This window comes from Bison bison, unplaced genomic scaffold, assembly GCF_000754665.1.
Source record: "Bison bison bison isolate TAMUID 2011002044 unplaced genomic scaffold, Bison_UMD1.0 scf7180017864297, whole genome shotgun sequence".
Taxonomy (NCBI): domain Eukaryota; kingdom Metazoa; phylum Chordata; class Mammalia; order Artiodactyla; family Bovidae; genus Bison; species Bison bison.
The window spans coordinates 2,934,294-2,955,069 of record NW_011494869.1 but is presented as its reverse complement, the minus strand read 5'-3'; the positions used below and the strand labels follow the sequence as shown (position 1 = coordinate 2,955,069).

Below are 20,776 nucleotides of genomic sequence, written 5' to 3'. Positions count from 1 at the left end.
AGGGAATGATGCTGAAGCTGAAACTCCAGTACTTTGGCCACCTCATGCGAAGAGTTGACTCATTGGAAAAGACTCTGATGCTGGGAGGGATTGGGGGCAGGAGGAAAAGGGGATGACAGAGGATGAGATGGCTGGATGGCATCACTGACTCGATGGACGTGAGTCTCAGTGAACTCCGGGAGTTGGTGATGGACAGGGAGGCCTGGCGTGCTGCGATTCATGGGGTTGCAAAGAGTCGGACACGACTGAGCGACTGCTCTGATCTGATATTTAGTTCCTTGGCCCATTTTTTCATTGGGTCATTTATTTTTCTGGAATTGAGCTGCATGAGCTGCTTATATATTTTTGAGATTAATTCTTTGTCAGTTGGTTCATTTGCTTTTATTTTCTCCCATTCTGAAGGCTGTCTTTTCACCTTGTTTATAGTTTCCTTCATTGTGCAAAAGGTTTTAAGTTTAATTAGGTCCCATTTGTTTATTTTTGCTTTTATTTCCATAACTCTGGGAGGTGGGTGATAGAGGATCCTGCCGTGGTTTATGTCAGAGAGTGTTTTGCCTATGTTTTCCTCTAGGAGTTTTATGGTTTCTGGTCTTACATTAGATCTTTAATCCATTTTGAGTTTATCTTTGTGTATGGTGTTAGAAAGTGTTCTAGTTTCGTTCTTTTACAAGTGGTTGACCAGTTTTCCCAGTACCACTTGTTAAAGAGATTATCTTTTCTCCATTATATATTCCTGCCTCCTTTGTCAAAGATAAGGTGTCCATAGATGGGTGGATTTGTCTCTGGGCTTTCTATTTTGTTCCATTGATCTATATGTCTGTCTTTGTGCCAGTACCATACTGTCTTGATGACTATAGCTTTGTAGTATAGTCTGAAGTCAGGCAGGTTGATTCCTCTAGCCCCATTCTTCTTTCTCAAGATTGCTTCGGCTATCTAAGGTTTTTTGTATTTGCATACAAATTGTGAAATTATTTGTTCTAGTTCTGTGAAAAATACTGTTGGTAGCTTGATAGGGATTGCATTGAATCTATAGATTGCTTTGGGTAGTATACTCATTTTCACTGTATTGATTCTTCTGATCCATGAACATGGTATATTTCTCCATCTATTTGTGTCATCTTTTATTTCTTTCATCAATGTTTTATCATTTTCTATATATAGGTCTTTAGTTTCTTTAGGTAGATTTATTCCTAAATATTTTATTCTTTTTGTTGCAATGGTGAATGGAATTGTTTCCTTAATTTTTCTTTCTGTTTTCTCATTGTTAGTGTATAGGAATGCAAGGGATTTCTGTGTGTTAATTTTATATCCTGCCACTTTACTATATTCATTGATTAGCTCTAGTAATTTTCTGGTGGAGTCTTTAGGGTTTTCCATGTAGAGGATCATGTCATCTGCAGTGAGAGTTTTACTTCTTCTTTTCCAATCTGGATTCCTTTTATTTCTTTTTCTGCTCTGATTGCTGTGGCTAAAACTTTCAAAACTATGTTGAATAGTAGTGGTGAGAGTGGGCACCCTTGTCTTATTCCTGACTTTAGGGAAAATGCTTTCAGTTTTTCACCATTGAGGATAATGTTTGCTGTGGGTTATATGGCTTTTATTATGTTGAGGTATGTTCCTTCTATGCCTGCTTTTTTGGTGGGGGGGGTGGTTTATCATAAATGTTGAATTTTGTCAAAGGCTTTCTCTGCATCTATTGAGATAATCATATGGTTTTTATCTTTCAATTTGTTAATGTGTATCACATTTACTGATTTGTGAATATTGAAGAATCCTTGCATCCCTGGGACAAAGCCCACTTGGTCATGATGTATGATCTTTTTAATATATTGTTGGATTCTGTTTGCTAGAATTTTGTTGAGGATTTTTGCATCTATGTTCATCAGTGATATTGGCCTGTAGTTTTCTTTTTTTGTGGCATCTTTGTCTGGTTTTGGTATTAGGGTAATAGTGGCCTCATAGAATGAAATTGGCAGTTTACCTTCCTGTGCAATTTTCTGGAAGTGTTTGAATAGGATAAGTGTTAGCTCTTCTCTAAATTTTTGGTAGAATTCACTTGTGAAGCCATCTGGGCTTTTGTTTGTTGGAATATTTCTGAATACAGTTTCAATTTCTGTGCTTGTGATGGGTCTGTTAAGATTTTCTATTTCTTTCTGGTTCAGTTTTGGGAGGTTATACTTTTCTAAGAATTTGTCCATTTCTTCCAAGTTGTTCATTTTATTGGCATACAGTTGCTGATAGTAGTCTCTTATGATCCTTTGGAGACTCTTGGAGGGCACAAACAAAACCTTGTGTGCACCAGGACCCAGGAGAAAGGAGCAGTGACCCCACAAGAAACTGACCCAGACATGCCCACGAGTGTCCAGGAATCTCCAGCGGAGGCATGGGTCAGTGGTGGCCTGCTGCAGGGTCAGAGGCACTGAGTGTAGCAGTGAGTGCCTGGGACCTTTTGAAGGAGGTCACCATTATCTTCATTACCTCCACCATAGTTTGGCCTCAGGTCAAGCAATAGGGAGGGAACACAGCCCTGCCCATCAACAGAAAACTGGATTAAAGATTTACTGAACATGGCCCTGCCCATCAGAACAAGACTCAGTTTCTCCCTCAGTCAGTCTCTCCCATCAGGAAGCTTCCATAAGCCTCTTATCCTTATCCATCAGGGGGCAGACAGAATGAAATCCACAATCACAGAAAAGGAACCAAACTGATCATGTGGACGACAGCCTTGTCTAGCTCAATGAAACTATGAGCCATGCCAAGACAGACAGGTCATGGCAGAGAATTCTGACAAAATGTGGTCCACTGGAGAAGGGAATGGCAAACCATTTCAGGATTCTTGCCTTGAGAACCCCATAAACAGTATAAAAAGGCAAAAAGATATGACACTGAAAGATGAAACGCCCCAGGTCGGTAGGTACCCAATATGCTACTGGAGAACAGTGGAGAAATAACTCCAAAAAGAATGAAGAGACAGCCAAAGCAAAAACAACACCCAGTAGTGGATGTGATGGGTGATGGAAGTAAAGTCTGATGCTGTAAAGAGCAATATTGCATAGAAACCTGGAATGTTAGGTCCATGAATCAAGGCAAATTGGAAGTTGTCAAACAGGAGATGGCAAGAGTGAACACTGACATTTTAGGAATCAGTGAACTAAAAGTTCTGTTATTAAGTACATACAAATTTAGGTTTAAATTGACTCTGTCATTATGAAATATCCTGTTTATCTAGTAATTCTTCTTGCCATGAAGTCTCTTTGTCTCCTGTTACTCAAGGCACACCAGCTCTCTTTTGGTTAGTGTTTTTGTGCTATATATTTTTCTATTTACCATATAATTGGTATTTGATTTTTTAATCAATTCTGACATTCTTTGCCTTTCAATTGGAATTGTTCTTATTGCATGGACTGTTCAATTGCTCAGTCATGTCCAACTCTTTGTGACCCCATGGACTGTAGCCCACTAGGCTTCTCTGTCCATGGCATTCTCCAGGCAAGAATACTGGAGTAGGTAGCCATTCCCTTCTTCAGGGGATCTTCACGACTCAGGGATAGAATGCACGTCTCCTGCATTGCAGGCAGATTCTTTACCATCTGAACCACCATACCTTGAACACTAGAAAAATAATACAAGAATATATAAAACTAATAAGAGGATGTTTTTGAAAACTGAGTACTAAAAAAAAAAGAGCAGGAAAGGAGAAATAAAGAGGAAAGAAGGATTAACTATAAAACAAGTAGCACAATAGCAGATGAAACCAATTCTATTAATTATATTAGAGGCAAATAATTATCAAGGCTTGAAAATGATTCAGGATTATAACCTTGAGACTCAGGGTCTTGAGTGGATGGACATGGAGAGACTAGGACTGAAATTGTGAGGGGTGTGTGGGAAGAGAAAACATTAAGCTCAAGATTTGAAATGAATGTTATGTGAAAACCAGGGAGTGAAAGATGAAGCAGAGGACTAGATTTGGGAATCACCTGAATGTATAACACTTCTGCTACAAATTGGATGAGAAATGAGTTTATTAGGGCACCAAATATAAAAGGAGGAATATTCATTCATCTAATATTTATCAGGTGTCTACAATGTACTCGGTGTCCTTGGTGCTGAGGACATAACAGAGAAGAAATCAAACAAAACCCCTGCCCTCCTGGAGCTGACAGTCTCCTGGAGTATGATGGATAATTAGTGGCTGGAGTTGAAAAGACATTATTACTTGAGACAGAGGAGTGTGTAGTATATAAGCAGAATCTGTAAAGACGCTGTTCATGAAACCTAGGAGTTGAAGAAAAGCTTGAATAAGGCAGAAATACTGTATTTCAGTGGCTCCCAAACTTTTCTGTACTTTAAAATCCTGATGTCCAAGTTGTAGCCCATCCCTATTACATGGCGCATGTAGGTGGGCACCAGGATCTTTTAAATATAGCTAGGTGATTCCAAATGCAAGCAAAGTTTGGGAACCACTGTCATATTTCATCTAACTTAATATGCTATGAATTGTAAGAAAAAGAAAACTCTGTCAATTAGACACTGACAAAATGCCTAAGATCCCACCAGTTTTTGTTGTTGCTCAGTCATGTCCAACTCTTTGCAACCCCATGAACTGCAGCATGCCAGGCTCCTCTGTCCACCACTATCTCCCAGAGTTTGCTCAAATTCCATGTCCATTGAATCAGTGACGCTATCTAACCATCTCATCCTCTGCCACCCTCTTCTCCTTTTGCCTTCAACTTTCTCAGCATCAGGGTCTCTTCCAATGAGTTGGCTCTTTGCATCAGGTGGCCAAAGTAGTGGAGCTTCATCTTTTCAGCGTCAGTCCTTCCAGTGAATATTCAGGGTTGATATTGACTGTTTTGATTGACTTTAGGATTGACTGTTTCTATCTATTGGCTGTCTAGGCAACTCTCAAGAGTCTTCTCCAGCACCACAATTTGAAAGCATAAATTCTTGGGCACTTAGCATTTATGGTCCAACTCTCACATCCATACATGACTACTGGAAAAAAAATAGCTTTGACCTTTGTTCGGAACGTGATGTCTCTGCTTTTTAATATGCTGTCTAGGTATGCCATAGCTTTCCTTCCAAGGAGCAAGCATCTTTTAATTTCATGGCTGCAGTCACCGTCCACAGTGATTTTGGAGCCCAAGAAAATAAAATCTGTAACTCCTTTCACTTTTTCCCCTTCTATTTGCCATGAAGTGATGAGACTGGATGCCATGATCTTAGTTTTTTTTAATGCTGAATTTAAAGCCAGATTTTTCACTCTCCTCTTTCACCTTCATCAAGAAGCTCTTTAGTTCCTGTTTGCTTTCTGCCATTAGAGTGGAATTATCTGCATATCTGGGTTGTTGATATTTGTCCCAGCAATCTTGATTCCAGCCTGTGATTCATCCAGCCCAGCATTTCACATGATGTACTCTGCATAGAAGTTAAATAAGTGGGGTGACCATATACAGCCTTGTCGTACTCCTTTCTCAATTTGGAACCAGTCAGTTGTTCCATGCCCAGTTCTACCTGTTGCCTCCTGATGCACATAGAGACAGGTTTCTCAGGAAGCAGTTATGGTGGTCTGGTACTCCAATTTCTTTAAGAATTTTCCACAGTTTGTTGTGATCCACAAAAATCTTCAGCATAGACAATGAAGCTGAAGTAGATGTTTTTCTGGAATTCCCTTGATTTCTCCATGATCCAGCGAATCAATGCAAGATGCATCTCAATTCCAGAAGAGTTAAAATGGAACAATAATAAGCATCTTAGAACTGCTGAAACTCTGCAGTCACAAGTGCATGGACAGCCATGGAATGAGACAATTGAATCTTCCCAGGAGTATACATAACCCACTCCAGTATTCGTGCCTGGAAAATCCCATGGACGGAGGAGCCTGATAGGCTACAGTCCATGGGGTTGCAAAGAGTCGGACACGACTGACTTCACTTCATTTCATACATGACCCTAGAACAGAATGACTAGTGGGGTGTTGAATTCAGAACAGTACATGTTGTTCAACATTCCAGTTTGTGTCAATAAGAAAATTAAACAAAGACGTTCCCACTGTTATGCCTCTCTCTAGATTATCTCCCTTTATCTCAGGGACCAGAGACCAGGAACCAGGAACCATGAAATCCTGCTGTCCCCAGATTATGGACATCAGTTCCCAGCAATACTTCCTTAGTGCCAGTAATTCTCTTTGTAAAAACTGGGCCACTGGCAGACACACAGGCAGATATTTCACATCTTTAAAAAGCTTCTCAAAAAAAAAAAAAAAAAAGCTTCTCGAAAGTAACATCAACCCTGACACTTTATAAATGAGGAACTTCCAGGTTTCAGGCTTCTAAATCAAATATTATCCCTGGACCAGCTTCCCATTGGTAAGGACAGCCAACCAGATTTTGACAGACTTCAAATATAATCTCCCTTCCCTAGTATGAAATTGATCAGGGATCAGAGTGTAAGGATCTTAGGATAAATTTTAAAACTTGAATCTATATTCAGAAGAATTAGTGTAAATTTTCCTGTTTCTTCAACCTCACCCATAGGACAGAAAGCAAGGCCTTCTTCTAGGCTCCTGAAACAAGGTAGGGGCCAGGTTGGCATTTGTTTTTCACCTTAACCACTACACCCAGCAGCGCCCTGCACACACACAGACACACACTCACTCAGTCAATTCAGTTTGCCAAATTGAATGAGTAATAAACAGCCTCTACCCTCAAAAAGTTCAGAGAGGTGGAAAAATGACTACCACAACATAACTAGATGCTGCCAGTCCCATCAGCTTTCATCTGGAATAAAGATTGGGTCCTCAGAAGCGTGAAAGCCGTCAGCAGAACCAGCTCTACAAGTGTCTCCAGGAGCAGGCACCCGCGTCGTAGTAATAACCGCTAGCATTGTTGGAGTCCTTCCTATGCTCCAGGCACTGCTGTGTGTGCTTTCCTTGTGTTTGTTCATTTAATTCTTCAACAATCCTGAGGCAGATGAGCCTTTTATTACCTAATAATCCCATTTTTACACCTGAGCACAGAGAGGGTATGGAACTTGCTCAAGGTAACACAGCTAGTGCGTAGAGCAGGCAGGGTTCAAACCTGGGCAGAGCAGCCCTGGGCCGCTCTAAGGTTCTGCCTCCCTTGCTTGAGGGACGCTACATGGATGTTGCACTTTTTGCTCAGGTAGGAAGATGTCACTAAATCTAGAAACCCTACAAACTCAACCTCCAGGAGATGGTCGAAGCTCGACAGGCTACCCAGCTTCTCAGATGACCAGGGGCTGAAATGGCAGCACCTCAGTTATAGCTTGTGCATGCCTGGGCGGGAAGGGGGTCGTGCTGCCCCAGGAGGCCTTCTGCCCCTCCATACACAGCTTTGTTCCTGAGCCCAGCCCAGCTGACCCCAGGGGTGGCAGTGCTGCGGGCAGATGGCCTTCATGTGCTGTAAGTTCCTGTTTCCTGTGGGACACTTGCCAAATGGGGTTTTCAACACCCAGGAAACCTCTCCCTGTCAGGCAAGATTGCAAGGAGTTTGTATGTTAATTGCATCCCCCCCACCCCCCGCCCCATAAGGCCCTGCCCTTTGGAACCTGGCCCCGGTGTTGCTGCCCAGCTATTTCACAAACACCCGTTTTGTGCCAATCCAGGGGTGTTCCCACCCTGCCCTGCACACTCACACCTCTCTGCCCCGTTCCTCAGAGTCCTCTTACCTGTGACTACTACACTAATTTCATTTCCCACATCTACAACTACAAGTTTCTTACAAAAAATTTCCCTGAACACCAAGATTCCACAGGTAACATGATAGCCTGAGTATGTTCTCACTTCGCGCTGGCCCCAGGGAGCTGCACCTGGACGAATGAGAGCTCCTTACTGAATGAAATGTATCTCAGTAGAAAGCAGATAATGTATCTCCCAGGCAAATACAAGATTACGGTAGATCTCAATCTGCCTTCTGCATTAGCTGGATTAAATTTGACTAAATATAAAGCAAAATCCCAATAAACAGTGACTTAAGCACACGAGGTTTTATTTTCTCAAATAAAGGAGGCAGGGAAGTAAGCACACAGAACTGGTATGAAGCTTTTCCCAGCTTTTGCCTCTGGGTTGACCCTGATCCTCAGGTCTAAAAAGGCTGCCAAAGCTCCAGACATCATGTTCTGGGCAGCAGCAGACTTACCAGAAGTTGTACACAGTACCTTCACATGCATCTCACTGGGTAGAATTTACTCACATATTCACACTCAGCTCCAGCGGAGATCAAAGGCTAAAGGAAATATAGCCTGTATTCTGGGAATCCAGAATGTAGAACTGTTTGTAAGACAACCGGACTCATCTCTTCAAAGGTGACTGCTTTAGTTTTTAAAAGGCTAAAGAGACATACAGGTGAGCCTTTATATTTATATATAGTTTTATATATATACATATATATATGTAGAATGGTGAGAAGACCGGATCTGTTGGAGACAAGGTCTAATGTAGCAACTGTTTTTAGTCACTCATCCATGTCTAACTCTTTACATCCCCATGGACTGCAGCCCGCCGGGTTCCTCTGTCCATGGGATTTTCCAGGCAAGAATACTGGAGTAGGTTGCCATTTCCTACTCCAGGGGATCTTTCTGACCCAGGGGTTGAACTCGCTTCTCCTGCATTGCAAGTGGATTCTTTACCACTGAGCCACCAGGGAAGTCCCTAGGTGAGACTTGATTGATGCCAGAAGTTATTTTTAGGATGATAGGGAAGCCTGGAATATGGACTGAATGTTAGATGATATTACAAAATCATGGCTAATTTTCTTAGGTGAGATCACAGAGTTATGTTTTCAGAGGAACATATTCTTATTTTTAGCAGATAGAAGTTACAAAGTACTTAGGAGAGAAGTGTCCTGACATCTACCACTTCCTTCAATATGGTTCATCAATCTCTGAAAGAGAAGCAGCTATCTGGCTGAGTTGTTCAGCCTCTGCCTGGCACTGGGCCCCCCTAGGAGACCATCCTGTGAGTCTTAGAGCCGCAGGCTTGGAGGGCAAGACCCAGGTCTGAGCAGCCTGCATGGAGCTGGCTGTGGGGCTCAGGGATCTACTTAAAAAACCTTTTCATGGTACTTACTATGTGAAACATGGATCTGTAGGTGCTTTACAAATATTAACTCCTTTACACTTTATAATAACTCTGTAACAAAAATGTTTTTGGTACCCTTAAATTAAGGTGAGGAAACAGAGGCACACAGAGCTTAAGCAACTTGCCCAAGATCACACAGCTGGCATATGGCCGTCAGGATTCCAAACCAGGCAGTCCATTCCTAACCAAAACACTGTGCTGACTTTTCTTCTTTTAAATTGAGGTAAAATTTGCATATTATAAAAGTAACCATTAAAATGTACAGTCCAGTGGCATTAAGTACATTCACAATGTTGTACACCCATCACATCCATCTGCTGCTGCTGCTGCTAAGTCGCTTCAGTCGTGTCCGACTCTATGAGACCCCATAGACGGCAGCCCACCAGGCTCCCCCGTCCCTGGGATCCTCCAGGCAAGAACACTGGAGCGGGTTGCCATCCCCCACCCCTGGCAACTTCTAATTACTTTCTGACTCTTGGGTTTGCCTATTCTAGACATTTTATATAAATGGAATCATATAGTAAAAAAAAAAAAAAAAGGTTCATCTTGGGTTTGCCTGTTCTCTTTTATATAAATTCAAATCATACAGTAAAAAAAAAATGGTTCATCAAAATCAAAGTATATAAATAGGTTAAAAAATTGATAAGAAAAGCACAGAAAAGATAGAACTACTGAGTCTAAGTGAAGCGGGTATGGATATGTTACTCTTCTTTCAACTTTTCTTATGTCTGAATGTCTTCTAAGAGTTGGGGGAGGGAAACTGTATTTGGTTTGACTGTTCCAGTCTTCTCACGTGAAGTCGACTACCTCATGGTAATCAGGAATGCTGTTCCTGCCAGCACTGTGGAACCAATCACTTCAGAGGGTCTGCAGTTGGTGGCTTCAATCCCCAGTCAATTAAATTTGGATTTCAGACAAACAAGTAAATTTTTTATAAGTCCCAATTATGGCATGGGATGTATTTATACCAGAAGCTTATTTTGCTGTTTATCTGGAGTTCAAATTTAACTGGACGCCCTGTTGTTTTCATTTGTTTTACTAAAACTGGCAACTCTTCGAATGAAAAGAATGAGCATGGCCTGAGTAATGGTGTTTGACTGCCAGGTCGCTGCTGTTTAGTCGCTAAATTGTATCTGGCTCTTCTGCAACCCCATGGACTGTAGCCTGCTCAGCTCCTCTGTCCAAGGAATTCTCCAGGCTAGAACTGGAGAGGATTGCCATTTCCTTCTATAGGGGATCTTCCTGGCCCAGGGATCAAAGCTGCATCTCCTGTGTTGGCAGGTGTATTCTTTACTGCTGACTCACCAGGGAAGCCCTGTGACCGCCAAGACTAGGTCATAAAAGGCGTCGTAGCTTCCACCTTGCACTAGATCACTCACTCTGGGAGAAGGCAGATGCCCTGGTGTGGAGACACTCAGGTAGCCCTTTGTGCCAACAGCCAACAACAGCTCCCGAGCCACATGAGTGAACCACTTCAGAAGTGAATCCTCCAGCCCCAGCAGAGCCTCAGGTGACTGTGGCCCTGGCCAACCTCATGGGAGACCCTGAGCCAGAGCCACCAACTCCTTTGCTCCTGAACTCCTAAGCCGACACTGTGGGAGAGTAAATGATGGTTGCTTCAACTGCTACATGTTCGATCTTCAGGCTCAGTCCTGGCTGGCACTGTGGTTCCTACAGAATGTTCCCCACCTCTACAGGGCTCTGAGCTTTGATCACTAGAGCCCATTCGACCACCTTATTTCGGGTCAGTCAAGTGCCCAGGGCAAGTTACTATGAATGGTTTTTTATAAAAAGTACTGACAAGACTTCCCTGGCAGTCCAGCAGTTAAGACTTTACACTTCTGCTGCAGGGAACACGCGTTCAATCCCTGGTTGGTGAACTAAGATCTCACATGCCGCACAGTGCGGCTGGGGGCTGGGTCGGGGGCAGGGAAGTAATGGCACATAGACATCTTATCTGTAACAGAAGATGGACTTTTGAGGGAGAAGAAAAGGGGCTAATAATACTCTTCAGAGGTCCTGTGAGGCCCTTTACCTTCATTTTAGCTGTGAATACAGGCCTGGTAATACCTATTTGCAGGGATTTTGTGACAATTAGAAATAACATTTATTAGGAGAGTAGGATGTGCTGAGCCATAACCACACTTAGTATTCAATCCTCAGAACAATCTTCTGAGATGGGTCTCTTTCTCCCCATTTTACACACTGGGAGACTGAGGCACACAAAACTTACACGAATGCCCACAGCCAGAGGAGAGACCAGCAGGGCCACCTGAGACGAGTGAGAATGGGTGAACCCAGGGAAAGCTACCCCCATCTGTGACCTTCCCTGCGGGTCTTAGTTGAAGTTTCTCCCTTCTCTCAGATACACACACACACACAAACACACAGAGACATGAATGTGGCAAGCACTTTGGCCGCAGCCCAAAGTGGCTTGCTAAACCCACAGTTCCTTTTTTCTCTTTCCACCAAGGAAGAGACATAATGAAGGCTATCGTCAATGAGAAAGTGGAGAAGGAACAAGTTTATTTCAGAGCAGTACTTGAAAATTCCCAGTGTGAAGCAGCCTAGGAGGAAAGGGGCCTTCTCCTACAAAGCTGTAGGGAAGGATAAACTGAACAATGCTCTCTAATGGCAATCTGGCAGTAACTATCAACAGTCTAAACTTGGCCCGAGCGGTAACCATTTCTGGGAATCTTTTCTACAGAAATTCTACTGGAAGAGCCCAAAGATACACAAAAAGAGACACCCTGTCACGCTGTCTGTGACTGAAACAAAACAGCCTGTCTACCCACAAGCAAATATTGATATATCTGTGCTGCAGAAACCCAAAGGGCTGTTAGAAAGAGCAAGGTAGATTGAAGGAGTGGACATTGAAGGACTCCAGGGAAAAAAAGCAAGTTGCAGAATAAGATTTAATTTCCCAGTTATTCTTAACTAACGGGAGATTGCAGGGGACGCAAGCAACAGCACTCTGAGTCCTTTGAATGTCTCCGACGTCTTCCTCCCCCATTCAGAGAAAACTGCTTTTAAAGGGAAAATAAACGACCTCTTCCCTTGAAGATTTTAAAGTTTTAACAAAATGGTCTAAAACTGTGCGTTTAGTCTGTCCAAAATTTTGTTTATGAATGTAGGTGAAATACACTAACACCAGAAATAAAAAGCATATATCCATACAACTTTGAACCTAGTAGACTCTCAGTAATTATCTAGTAAAGATTTTAAAACTAAAATAAATAAATAAGGGGGCTGGTGTGATTAGATGGGGCTTCCCAGGTGACGCAGTGGTAAAGTATCCACCTGTCAGTGCAGAAGACGCAAGAGACACGGGTTTGATTCCTGGGTCAGGAAGATCTCCTGGAGAAGGGAATGGCAACCCACTTTAGTATTCTTGCCTGGAAAATCCCATGGACAGAGGAGCCTGGTAGACTACAGTCCATGGAGTCGTGAAGAGTCAGACACGACTGAGCGACTTAACATTTAACAGCTATGGGTGTGTGTTTGCAAATACAAAGAAAAATGTCTAGAAAAATCTAGACGGATATAAAAGCTAATTGTGATTATCTCTGAGATGTGGAATTGTTTGAGGAAGGAAGGAGTGGACAACACTTATCTGGGGACTATACTGTTTAATTTATGAATAGGTATTGCTACTGCTGCTGCTAAGTCACTTCAGTTGTGTCCGACTCTGTGCAACCCCATAGATGGCAGCCCAACAGGCTCCCCTGTCCCTGGGATTCTCCAGGCAAGAACACTGGAGTGGGTTGCCATTTCCTTCTCCAATGCATGAAGGTGAAAAGTGAAAGTGAAGTCGCTCAGTCATGTCGGACTCTTAGCGACCTCATGGACTGCAGCCCACCAAGCTCCTCTGTCCATGGGATTTTCCAGGCAAGAGTGCTGGAGTGGGGTGCCATTGCCTTCTCCATGAATAGGTATTATCGTCATACTAAGAATTTTTTTTTAACTGTGTTTATCTTTATTTTTAAAATACGTTTGGTTGCGCTGGGTCTTTGTTGCTGCACTCGGGCTTTCTCTAGCTGGGGTGTGGGGATGCGGGGTTGCTACTCTTTGTTGGGGCGCACAGGCTGCAGTAGTTGTGTGGCACATGGGTTTTAGTTGCTCTGCAGCAGGGGGCTCTTCCAGGACTGGGGACTGAACCCATGTCCCCCTGCATTGGTATGAGGATTCCTATCCTCTGTACCACCAGGGAAGTCTCTAAGAGTCTTTTTTAAAAAACAGGAAAAAGATCTTTGTATCAAAGGCAGCATGAGACTGGCTGTTGGTTTCTTGGCAGAGGGAATGGGCAGAGGTTGAGACGGAGATTAGATGAGGCCGAGATGAGACAAGGACATGTTATCTGTAAGGCAGCTACAGGCCTCTCCACAGAGCTGCCAAGAAATAAATTTAAAATAAAACCTGCACTGTTGGCTGTGAAGGCGTGTTGACATCAGTAGCACTTCTCAGCCGAGCCATTCACCTCCCATCACCATCTGCTTTTTGGTTTTGAAAGGTTAGCATTTCTGTCTCTTTAGTTAATGACCAGACCTCTTGAGCCTCTTGTCTAGTGTCTTCAGGCACCTCAAGAGCCTGCCTGCCCAGCAGCACCGGCTCACAGATTGTATAGCAGGGGGACAACGAGCCCATCTTCTGAATTGGGTCTCCAAGATCGCCAGGATGAAATCCAGACCTGAAGTATCGCAGAATGTGACCTGGCTTGGAGACAGGGCCTTTACACAAGGAATGCAGTGAAAACGACCAGTGTCCCTCGATGACGAGGGCGGGACCCAAACACACAGAGGGTGGACCACGTGCAGACATGGAGAGGACGGCCATCCACAAGCCCTATCCTTGCAACTTTTATCTACATTTGAAACATTTTCAAAACACAGTTAAAACTTTAAATATATAGGATGAAAGAGAGTCCAGCTCCTGGGAATCCAACGGCAGATCCTGGGGGGCAGAGGCCTGAAAAGACCTACAACTTCTAGGCAAGAGGGTTGCGACTTAAGTGCAGTTTTTCAATGACTTTATTTTACCATGATTTTCCCTCCAAATGTCTACTGTCCCTGTAATATTTAAGGATCCTGGACTGTGACTCTAGAAAGAATCAAGGACGCAGCTCCTGTCTGACAAGTGATTGAGGAAAGCCTTGCATGGCTTCTGCTGACCGTCAGGCTTGGTTTTTACACTCCAGCTGGAGGAGGGGCCTTGTGGTCTGGGAATGTGGTCTCTCTCCATCAGCCTGGGAGGCTCGCTTGATTTAGCAGGACAGTTCCAGATCAGGCTTCCCCCCAACCAGTCCTCACCTCCGATGATCTGCCCCAATGGCGTCTGTGACTCTGGCAAAACCCTGCTCCCTGGAAAAAGGACAAAACCATTTCAGCAAATAGTAAAGCAAAGGCCCGGCTTTTACTGGAAGCCCACATTCAACCAGGCTCCATCTGGTCGGTGACTACACCTGCCTCACTATCCCAAATGCATGCCTCATCCCCTCTGAACTGTCTTCACCCAGGAAATCTCCCCAGGTCTTCAGACCAGGAAGGGAATCCATTGTAAGTACTGACAGTTCCCTGACCTCAAGCCAGTGTTACTGAATTAACAGGAATGTGGCCAGAACGCCTTAGGCCTATAAACACCACTGTCTTGGAAGTTAATCTTTAATTCTTTGGTACTGTATGACCTTTGTCAAAAGAGCAACAGGGAAATTTCCCCCTGCATTTGGGGTGTACCCCTCAGATGCTTTTTGAATGAATAGAGACAGGTGAAATCCCATTGATTGAGTCATTCTGAGTTGGTTGATAACCACATTAAGTTTGCCTGGTTCAAGCCACGTGGCCTCACTCACTTCAAAAGGGCTTCCAGCTCCCGCTTGACCCCGCCCACCACGGGCGGGCCCCGGTAGGTGAGGGCCGTGTACAGCTGCACCAGGGAGGCTCCCGCGCGGATCTTCTCCAGCGCATCCTGCCCGCTGCTGACACCGCCAACCCCGACGATGGGAACTCTGCCTGCAGAGAAGCGCACGGGACATGGTGAGGAAGGGAGGGCGAGACGTGAGAACAGGAGCTCAGTCTGGCTCCAGCCCCAGCCCCCTGCTGAGGGCGGTGGTTCAGGAAGCCCAGTCCCATCGCAGCCCCGGAGCCCGCGCACACAGAGCTCTGAAGACAGACATGGAGTCCTTGCCTTGGGTGAGTGCATACATCTCCCGGATGGTTTGCGTTGATAAATCCCTGAGGGGCTTCCCGCTCAGCCCTCCTGGTTCAGAGCGCAGGGCACCCTGGAGGCTGGCAGGGCGACTCACTGTGCTGTTTGTGACGATCAGTCCATCGATGCCCAACTGCAGGGGGAGACAGAAAAAGAGCCCCCTGGTCAGGGCATGACGGACTTGGAGAAGCTTCCCTGGAGGTCTGACACAGCGGCGGGCCCGGCGCCCACACCTAAGCCCCCAGAAGCCAGAGCCAGACCTCACTCATTATACTTCCTGGGCAAGTGTCAGAATGAGCCTCAACACGACAGTAACAGCCATCACATACCAACTGCCAGTATGGTTCCACCAGGATGGGGTTTAGTCCTTAGAACAACTCAATCTAGAGCGTCCTGTGCCAAGGCCTGCAGGTAGAAAGAGGTGGAACTAGGACCTGAAGCAGGACTGCGGGGCCCAGTCTGGGTTTACACTGGTCCCCGTGACACCGACACCCAGTGTTAGACTGGAGACAGAACACTGCACTGATCAAGGCTGGAGGAGGCACAGTCTTTAAAGCCCTTGCTGGAGGAAGAGGAGGGAAGAAGCGGGAGAAAAGGACCCGTTCAAACACTGCTTCAAACATTTCCTTTCTTATTACTGGCATATCTCGTTTTATGGCACTTCACTTCATTGTGCTTCACAGATACTAAGTTTTTCACAAGTTGAAGGTTTGTGGCAACCCTGCAGTATCAGATGATGCTTAGCATATTTTCAGCTATAAAGTAGTTTTTAATTCAATGACATACATTGTTTTGGACTTCCCTGGTGGTCTAGTGGGTAAGACTCCACGCTCCCAATCCAGGAGGCCTGGGTTCAATTCCTGGTCAGGGAACTAGATCCTGCATGCCGCAACTGAGTTCACATGCTGCAAAGACCCAGCGCAAGCATGTCAGGGTGGCCGAGTGGTCTCAGGCGCCAGACTCCAGGTGTCTAAGACCCAGCGCAGCCAAAATAAGTAAGTAAATAAACAAGTAAATATATGTATTTTTAAGGGGAGGGGCAGTTCCTAGAATAGAGCTATCACCAGAGATATCTGCAAGGATCACTTTTTAAAAAATAAAAGGTATGTACATTGTTTTTTTAGATGCAATGCTATTGCACACTGAACAGGCTATACTAGCAGAGTCTGTGTGCCCTGGGAAACCAAGAAGTTCCCATGACTTGCTTTATTGCAGTGGCAGAACTGAACCTCCTCTATCTCTGAGGTATGCCTACATATGAACAGAGGAGCCTGGCAGGCTACAGTCCATGGGGTCGCAAAAAGTCAGACATGATTCAGTGACTAAACAATAATGCCTGTATGTGATACACTGAATCACGACAGAGCAAACCAGCCCTTAATATAACAGAAACTGCCATCCAGGCTAACCCAGCTGGTCAGGTGGCCTCTACAGGCCGTGAAGGGTGTCCCCAGGCCCTGACCCTCACCTCTCTCACCACGCTGGCAATATCCTCCTTGTCCTGGGCTGTGAGGTCGGGAGCAATCTTCACCAGGACAGCTGGCTTGTGGGCCACCTTCAGGGCATCCCTCTCCTGCAGCACCTAGAGCAACACGGGGCCAGAGATGGGGACCCTGAGCCTGTAGCCTACAGTGTGACCGTGACCTGCAGCTGCAGTGTGTCTTGACATGAGCTGTCAAACTAAGGCACCAGCAGTTTCTCCTTCTCCGGAAACACCACTGTCAGTTATGCAAACAACCCCATCCAGATAGATCTGATTCCATTCTTTTAAACCAAGGAATCCCCAAGAGTGAGTCCCTAATGTCACTGGCATTGGCTAATACATTAAGGTTTATTTAGACTTTTGTCCCTAAAAGAGACAGCAAATACTGTCACAAGTACTGTTTGATGAAAAGTCATCCTATCATTCATTCATTTAATGTGCTAGATGCTAGAACAGAGTGGTAAATGAGAGCACTGTGGTCCCTGCTCTCATACACTGTGGATTAACAGCAGGGATAGATAACTGAACAGTTGATTAATACTGAGCACAATCAGTGTTACTTAGGGGATTAGAGGGAAGTGAGGGGTCCTAACTGGTCCAGGTCTTAAAGACAACTCCTAGATAGCAGATAGCGATGCTGAAGCTTGGCCCTAGAGAATAAACAGTAGGTCAAACTAGTGGGGGCAGGCCTGGACACGTAATTACCCACCTTGGTCAGCAGGCGGCGCAGTTCAGCCTTTCCCTGAAGGCTCCGCAGCCCAGCCGTGTTGGGACTGGACACATTCACTACCAGGTAGTCAGCCAAGGGACCCAGGACTCGAACCCCCTCTGCATAGTCGGAGGCAGCGTCCACCGAGGTCTTATTCTTCCCCAGGTTTATTCCCAGCGGCAGCCCATCTGTGAATATCACTGGTCAGGATTTTGTCCCCACTCACCATTTCCCACATAATACTTTGAAGCTGTCCTTGACCAGCAGCCCATGAACAGCCTAAGACCTTCCAGCTCCAAATGCGACCTTGCCCACAGCAGCTGAAAAACGCCGAGCTATGCATGGTGCCCTGCCTGCCGACCTAAACCCACCCTCCACCTTCGTCTGCACAGCCGTGCCTGGGCAGCTACTAGGATGTTTTCCGGCTTTGTCGCTTTGCGCCCTTTTTCTTTTTTTTAATTTAATGGGGCATGGAGACATTAGGAGTGCAGCTACTAGTAATGAAAAAGGTAGGGCTCGTAAATGCAGTACAGCTGGGAAGAGGCAAGTCAACAGCATGCCAGGGGACGGCTGTTGACTCGCAGGGGCCGCTTGTTGCACTTGGTCAGGTGACTGGGTGTGTGGTTGTGAAGAAAGCGCAAAATTAAAGGATACATATAAAATAGACTGGAAAATATTTTCTATTCTCATGTCTAGAATGAAGAGGCATAATGGTTTTATCATTTCCGTCCTGAGAAGGGACTCCCCTTATAACTTCGGTGACCGCATATCCCAGAGCTTCCAGGCCAGCCCTGAACCTCCTGTAGCCTGGGCATAATTATTCGTGCCTGTGTCCCTTCCACTCTCAACGTGCACGGTAGGTAATACGGTTACCTTACTCTAAAATACAGGGAATTATCACCTGACTTGTATTTTTGACTTTCAGTGTGTTTCCGAAAGGTATTTTTCTATGTGTAAAAGCAAGGGCTTGTCTGCACTTGATTTCCTGGGATACCATCTTATCTGCAAAGGATAAAGTATATCCACGGTGCCAGCTGTTTTTCCCACCAGTTGCCTGAGAGAAGATCTGAGACATCCAGCTAGTTCACGAAACGTGTCAGGTCAGGGAGGGTCAAAGAACACCACCTGGTCCTGCTATCGCACACTGTAAATGCAGTCCCTGTTTTATCATCGGCTTGAATGTAAATGAGATTCGTGTAGCTAATTTCATAGGTGGAGGGGAGGAGAGGGAACCCAGTTAGACAAGTTATATAACAGGGTCTCCAAGCTTCCCAAATCAAGCTAAGATGGCTTGGAAACTGTAATTTTTTTCCACCAGGCAAACTGGTTTAAGAGATCATTTTCATGTAGCCAGTGGGTCTTCCGTTAGTAGTCATTTGCCCCAAATGACAACATTTGGGGGTTAGACAAAAATTGCTGAATTACCCTACCCCCAAAGGGCACCACAGCTTTTAACAGTTCAAGTTTACTGGCATGATGCAAGCGATTAAGCTGTCTTCACGGCTTCCAGCTGCTGCTAAGCACAATGTGCAGAGCTCTGCTGTGGGATTTTGCTTCACTCCAGCAAATGTCAGCACCAGAGTGGGGGCTGAGGGGTCGGGCAAGAGAGCACAGAGAAGTGGCATAAAGGGCACTGTGGACAATTAAAAGAAGGAAAGGGAGGCCAGGCAGGGGAGTATCACACACCATGACAGTGCTGTTGTGACCTGCAAGTCCCCCAAGTGGCAAGGTCTACAGTATAGCAGGGTCTGGGTCTACCAAGGCCAGGGAGTTCTAAGCAAGGCCACTTCCTACTCCCCAAATCAGAAGTTGCTAACTTTCAGTCTTGCTTCTAGAAATGAAGCCAATATCCACAGGTTTTTTTCATCTCACTACCAGGACATCTAACGAGGCTAATCTTCTGGAAGGTGTTCCAGAGGGGCCTGCTGAAAGAGGAAGATGGCCATAGCCTCACCCAGCCCCAGAGGATGCCTGGGAAGATACAGTGAAGACAGCTCTGTGCCAGGACCGCTACGTGCACCCCAAGGGACAGCAGGGCAGAGAGCCCCAGGAACGAACATCAGCACCTCTGAAGGCGGCCTTCGAAAATGCATGGTGTTTCCAGACAAGTCATGGAGGATACTTTCCCAGTGCTGGAAACAGTTAGTTATCCCTGAGTGGAGAAGAGTGTGAGTAATGTTAGTGTTCTTCCTCATGTTTCCCTGCATTTACTAACGGGTCTATCATTAGCATGCATCACTTCTATGATGGAGAAAAGGACAAGAGAGCAGGATGTACAAAGACGGCACCCAGGCCCTGCTCGTGTGATCACAGAGCGGCCCCTCTGCACTACTTATTTCCAAGTCACCCGCTGTGACACAGGTTACATAACAAAGCAGGAACTTTAGTTAACAAAGTGTTATCTTTGTTCAATTGCAAAGTTCAATTAAAAGCTTGGATGCTGTAGTGGAGCCAGGAAAATTCCTCTAGGAGAGGAGCCCTGAGTTCCACACTTTTTTTTTCTTATTGCTCAATCATGCTCACTTCACTGGGAACATTCCTGACTTTCTCCCACAAGTTTCCTTCCAACAGCTGAGGAACCGCCCTCTGATGCAGTGCCCTTTACCTTTTGTGAGTCTGGCCTGCGTCTGCTGTCTGGCCCGTAACCTGTGTTCCACCACTGAGAGTCCATGACTGTTAAATCCGTATCTGGAGCACAGAAGAGCACAAGGAGAGGGACAAGGTTAGGACCCTCAGGCAGAAAGACTAGAGAGATGGAGATGGAGATGGCTCCGTGACCATTTCACCATATGCGTGCATGCTAAGTTGCTTCAGTCATGTTCAATTCTTTGCGACTCTGGACTACAGCCTGCCAGGCTCCTCTGTCCCTGGGATTCTCCAGGCAAGAATACTGGAGTGGGTTGCCATGCCTTTCTCCAGGGATCTTCCCCAGCCCAGGACCAAGTCCATGTCTTGTCTCTTATGTCTCCTATATGGGCAGGCAGGCTCTTTACCACTAGCGCAATCTGGGAAGCCCATTTCACCATACATTTGTGACAAAGAAACAAAAGGAAAAATCAGAGTCAGTTCTTAGACTTCTACAGTCTAAACACCCTGGGAAATCCTAGAGAACTTGCCAGAACACCATCAAGCACAGAGGGAAAAATTACAATTTGCCAACAAGTCACTCAGCCAACCAGCACTGTAAACAGCCCAGACTCAACTACGTAGCTGCCCCCAGACCTGTCTGGGTCCAGCCCCTCCTCCTTCCCATCCACTGCTGCCACGCAGTGGGACCTCA

At 45.3% G+C, this 20,776-nt stretch overlaps 1 protein-coding gene and 1 long non-coding RNA gene across 6 annotated transcripts in view; one reads left to right on the top strand and one right to left on the bottom strand.

Annotated features, from left to right (window-relative positions):
- Positions 1-14,112: 14,112 nt before the first annotated feature.
- The window catches only part of DHODH (dihydroorotate dehydrogenase (quinone)), a 13,029-nt gene continuing 6,365 nt past the window's right edge, over positions 14,113-20,776 (bottom strand). For both annotated transcript variants that reach the window (XM_010850936.1, XM_010850937.1), the window contains exons 4-9: positions 20,102-20,184; positions 17,497-17,684; positions 16,773-16,886; positions 15,284-15,437; positions 14,949-15,108; positions 14,113-14,460 (exon numbers count right to left, since the gene is read on the bottom strand). In XM_010850936.1, the coding sequence (XP_010849238.1) occupies positions 14,406-14,460; positions 14,949-15,108; positions 15,284-15,437; positions 16,773-16,886; positions 17,497-17,684; positions 20,102-20,184 (754 nt within the window). In that variant the 3' untranslated portion in view covers positions 14,113-14,405. The remainder of the gene's footprint in view (positions 14,461-14,948; positions 15,109-15,283; positions 15,438-16,772; positions 16,887-17,496; positions 17,685-20,101; positions 20,185-20,776) is intronic.
- Positions 15,221-20,776, top strand: part of LOC104996639 — a 7,416-nt gene continuing 1,860 nt past the window's right edge. For 2 of the 4 annotated variants that reach the window (XR_826226.1, XR_826223.1), the window contains exon 1: positions 17,693-19,664. This is a non-coding gene — a long non-coding RNA (uncharacterized LOC104996639). Of the gene's footprint in view, positions 15,289-17,692; positions 19,665-20,776 lie in introns of those variants that run through there. The other 2 variants (XR_826224.1, XR_826225.1) reach the window with 2 other exon arrangements.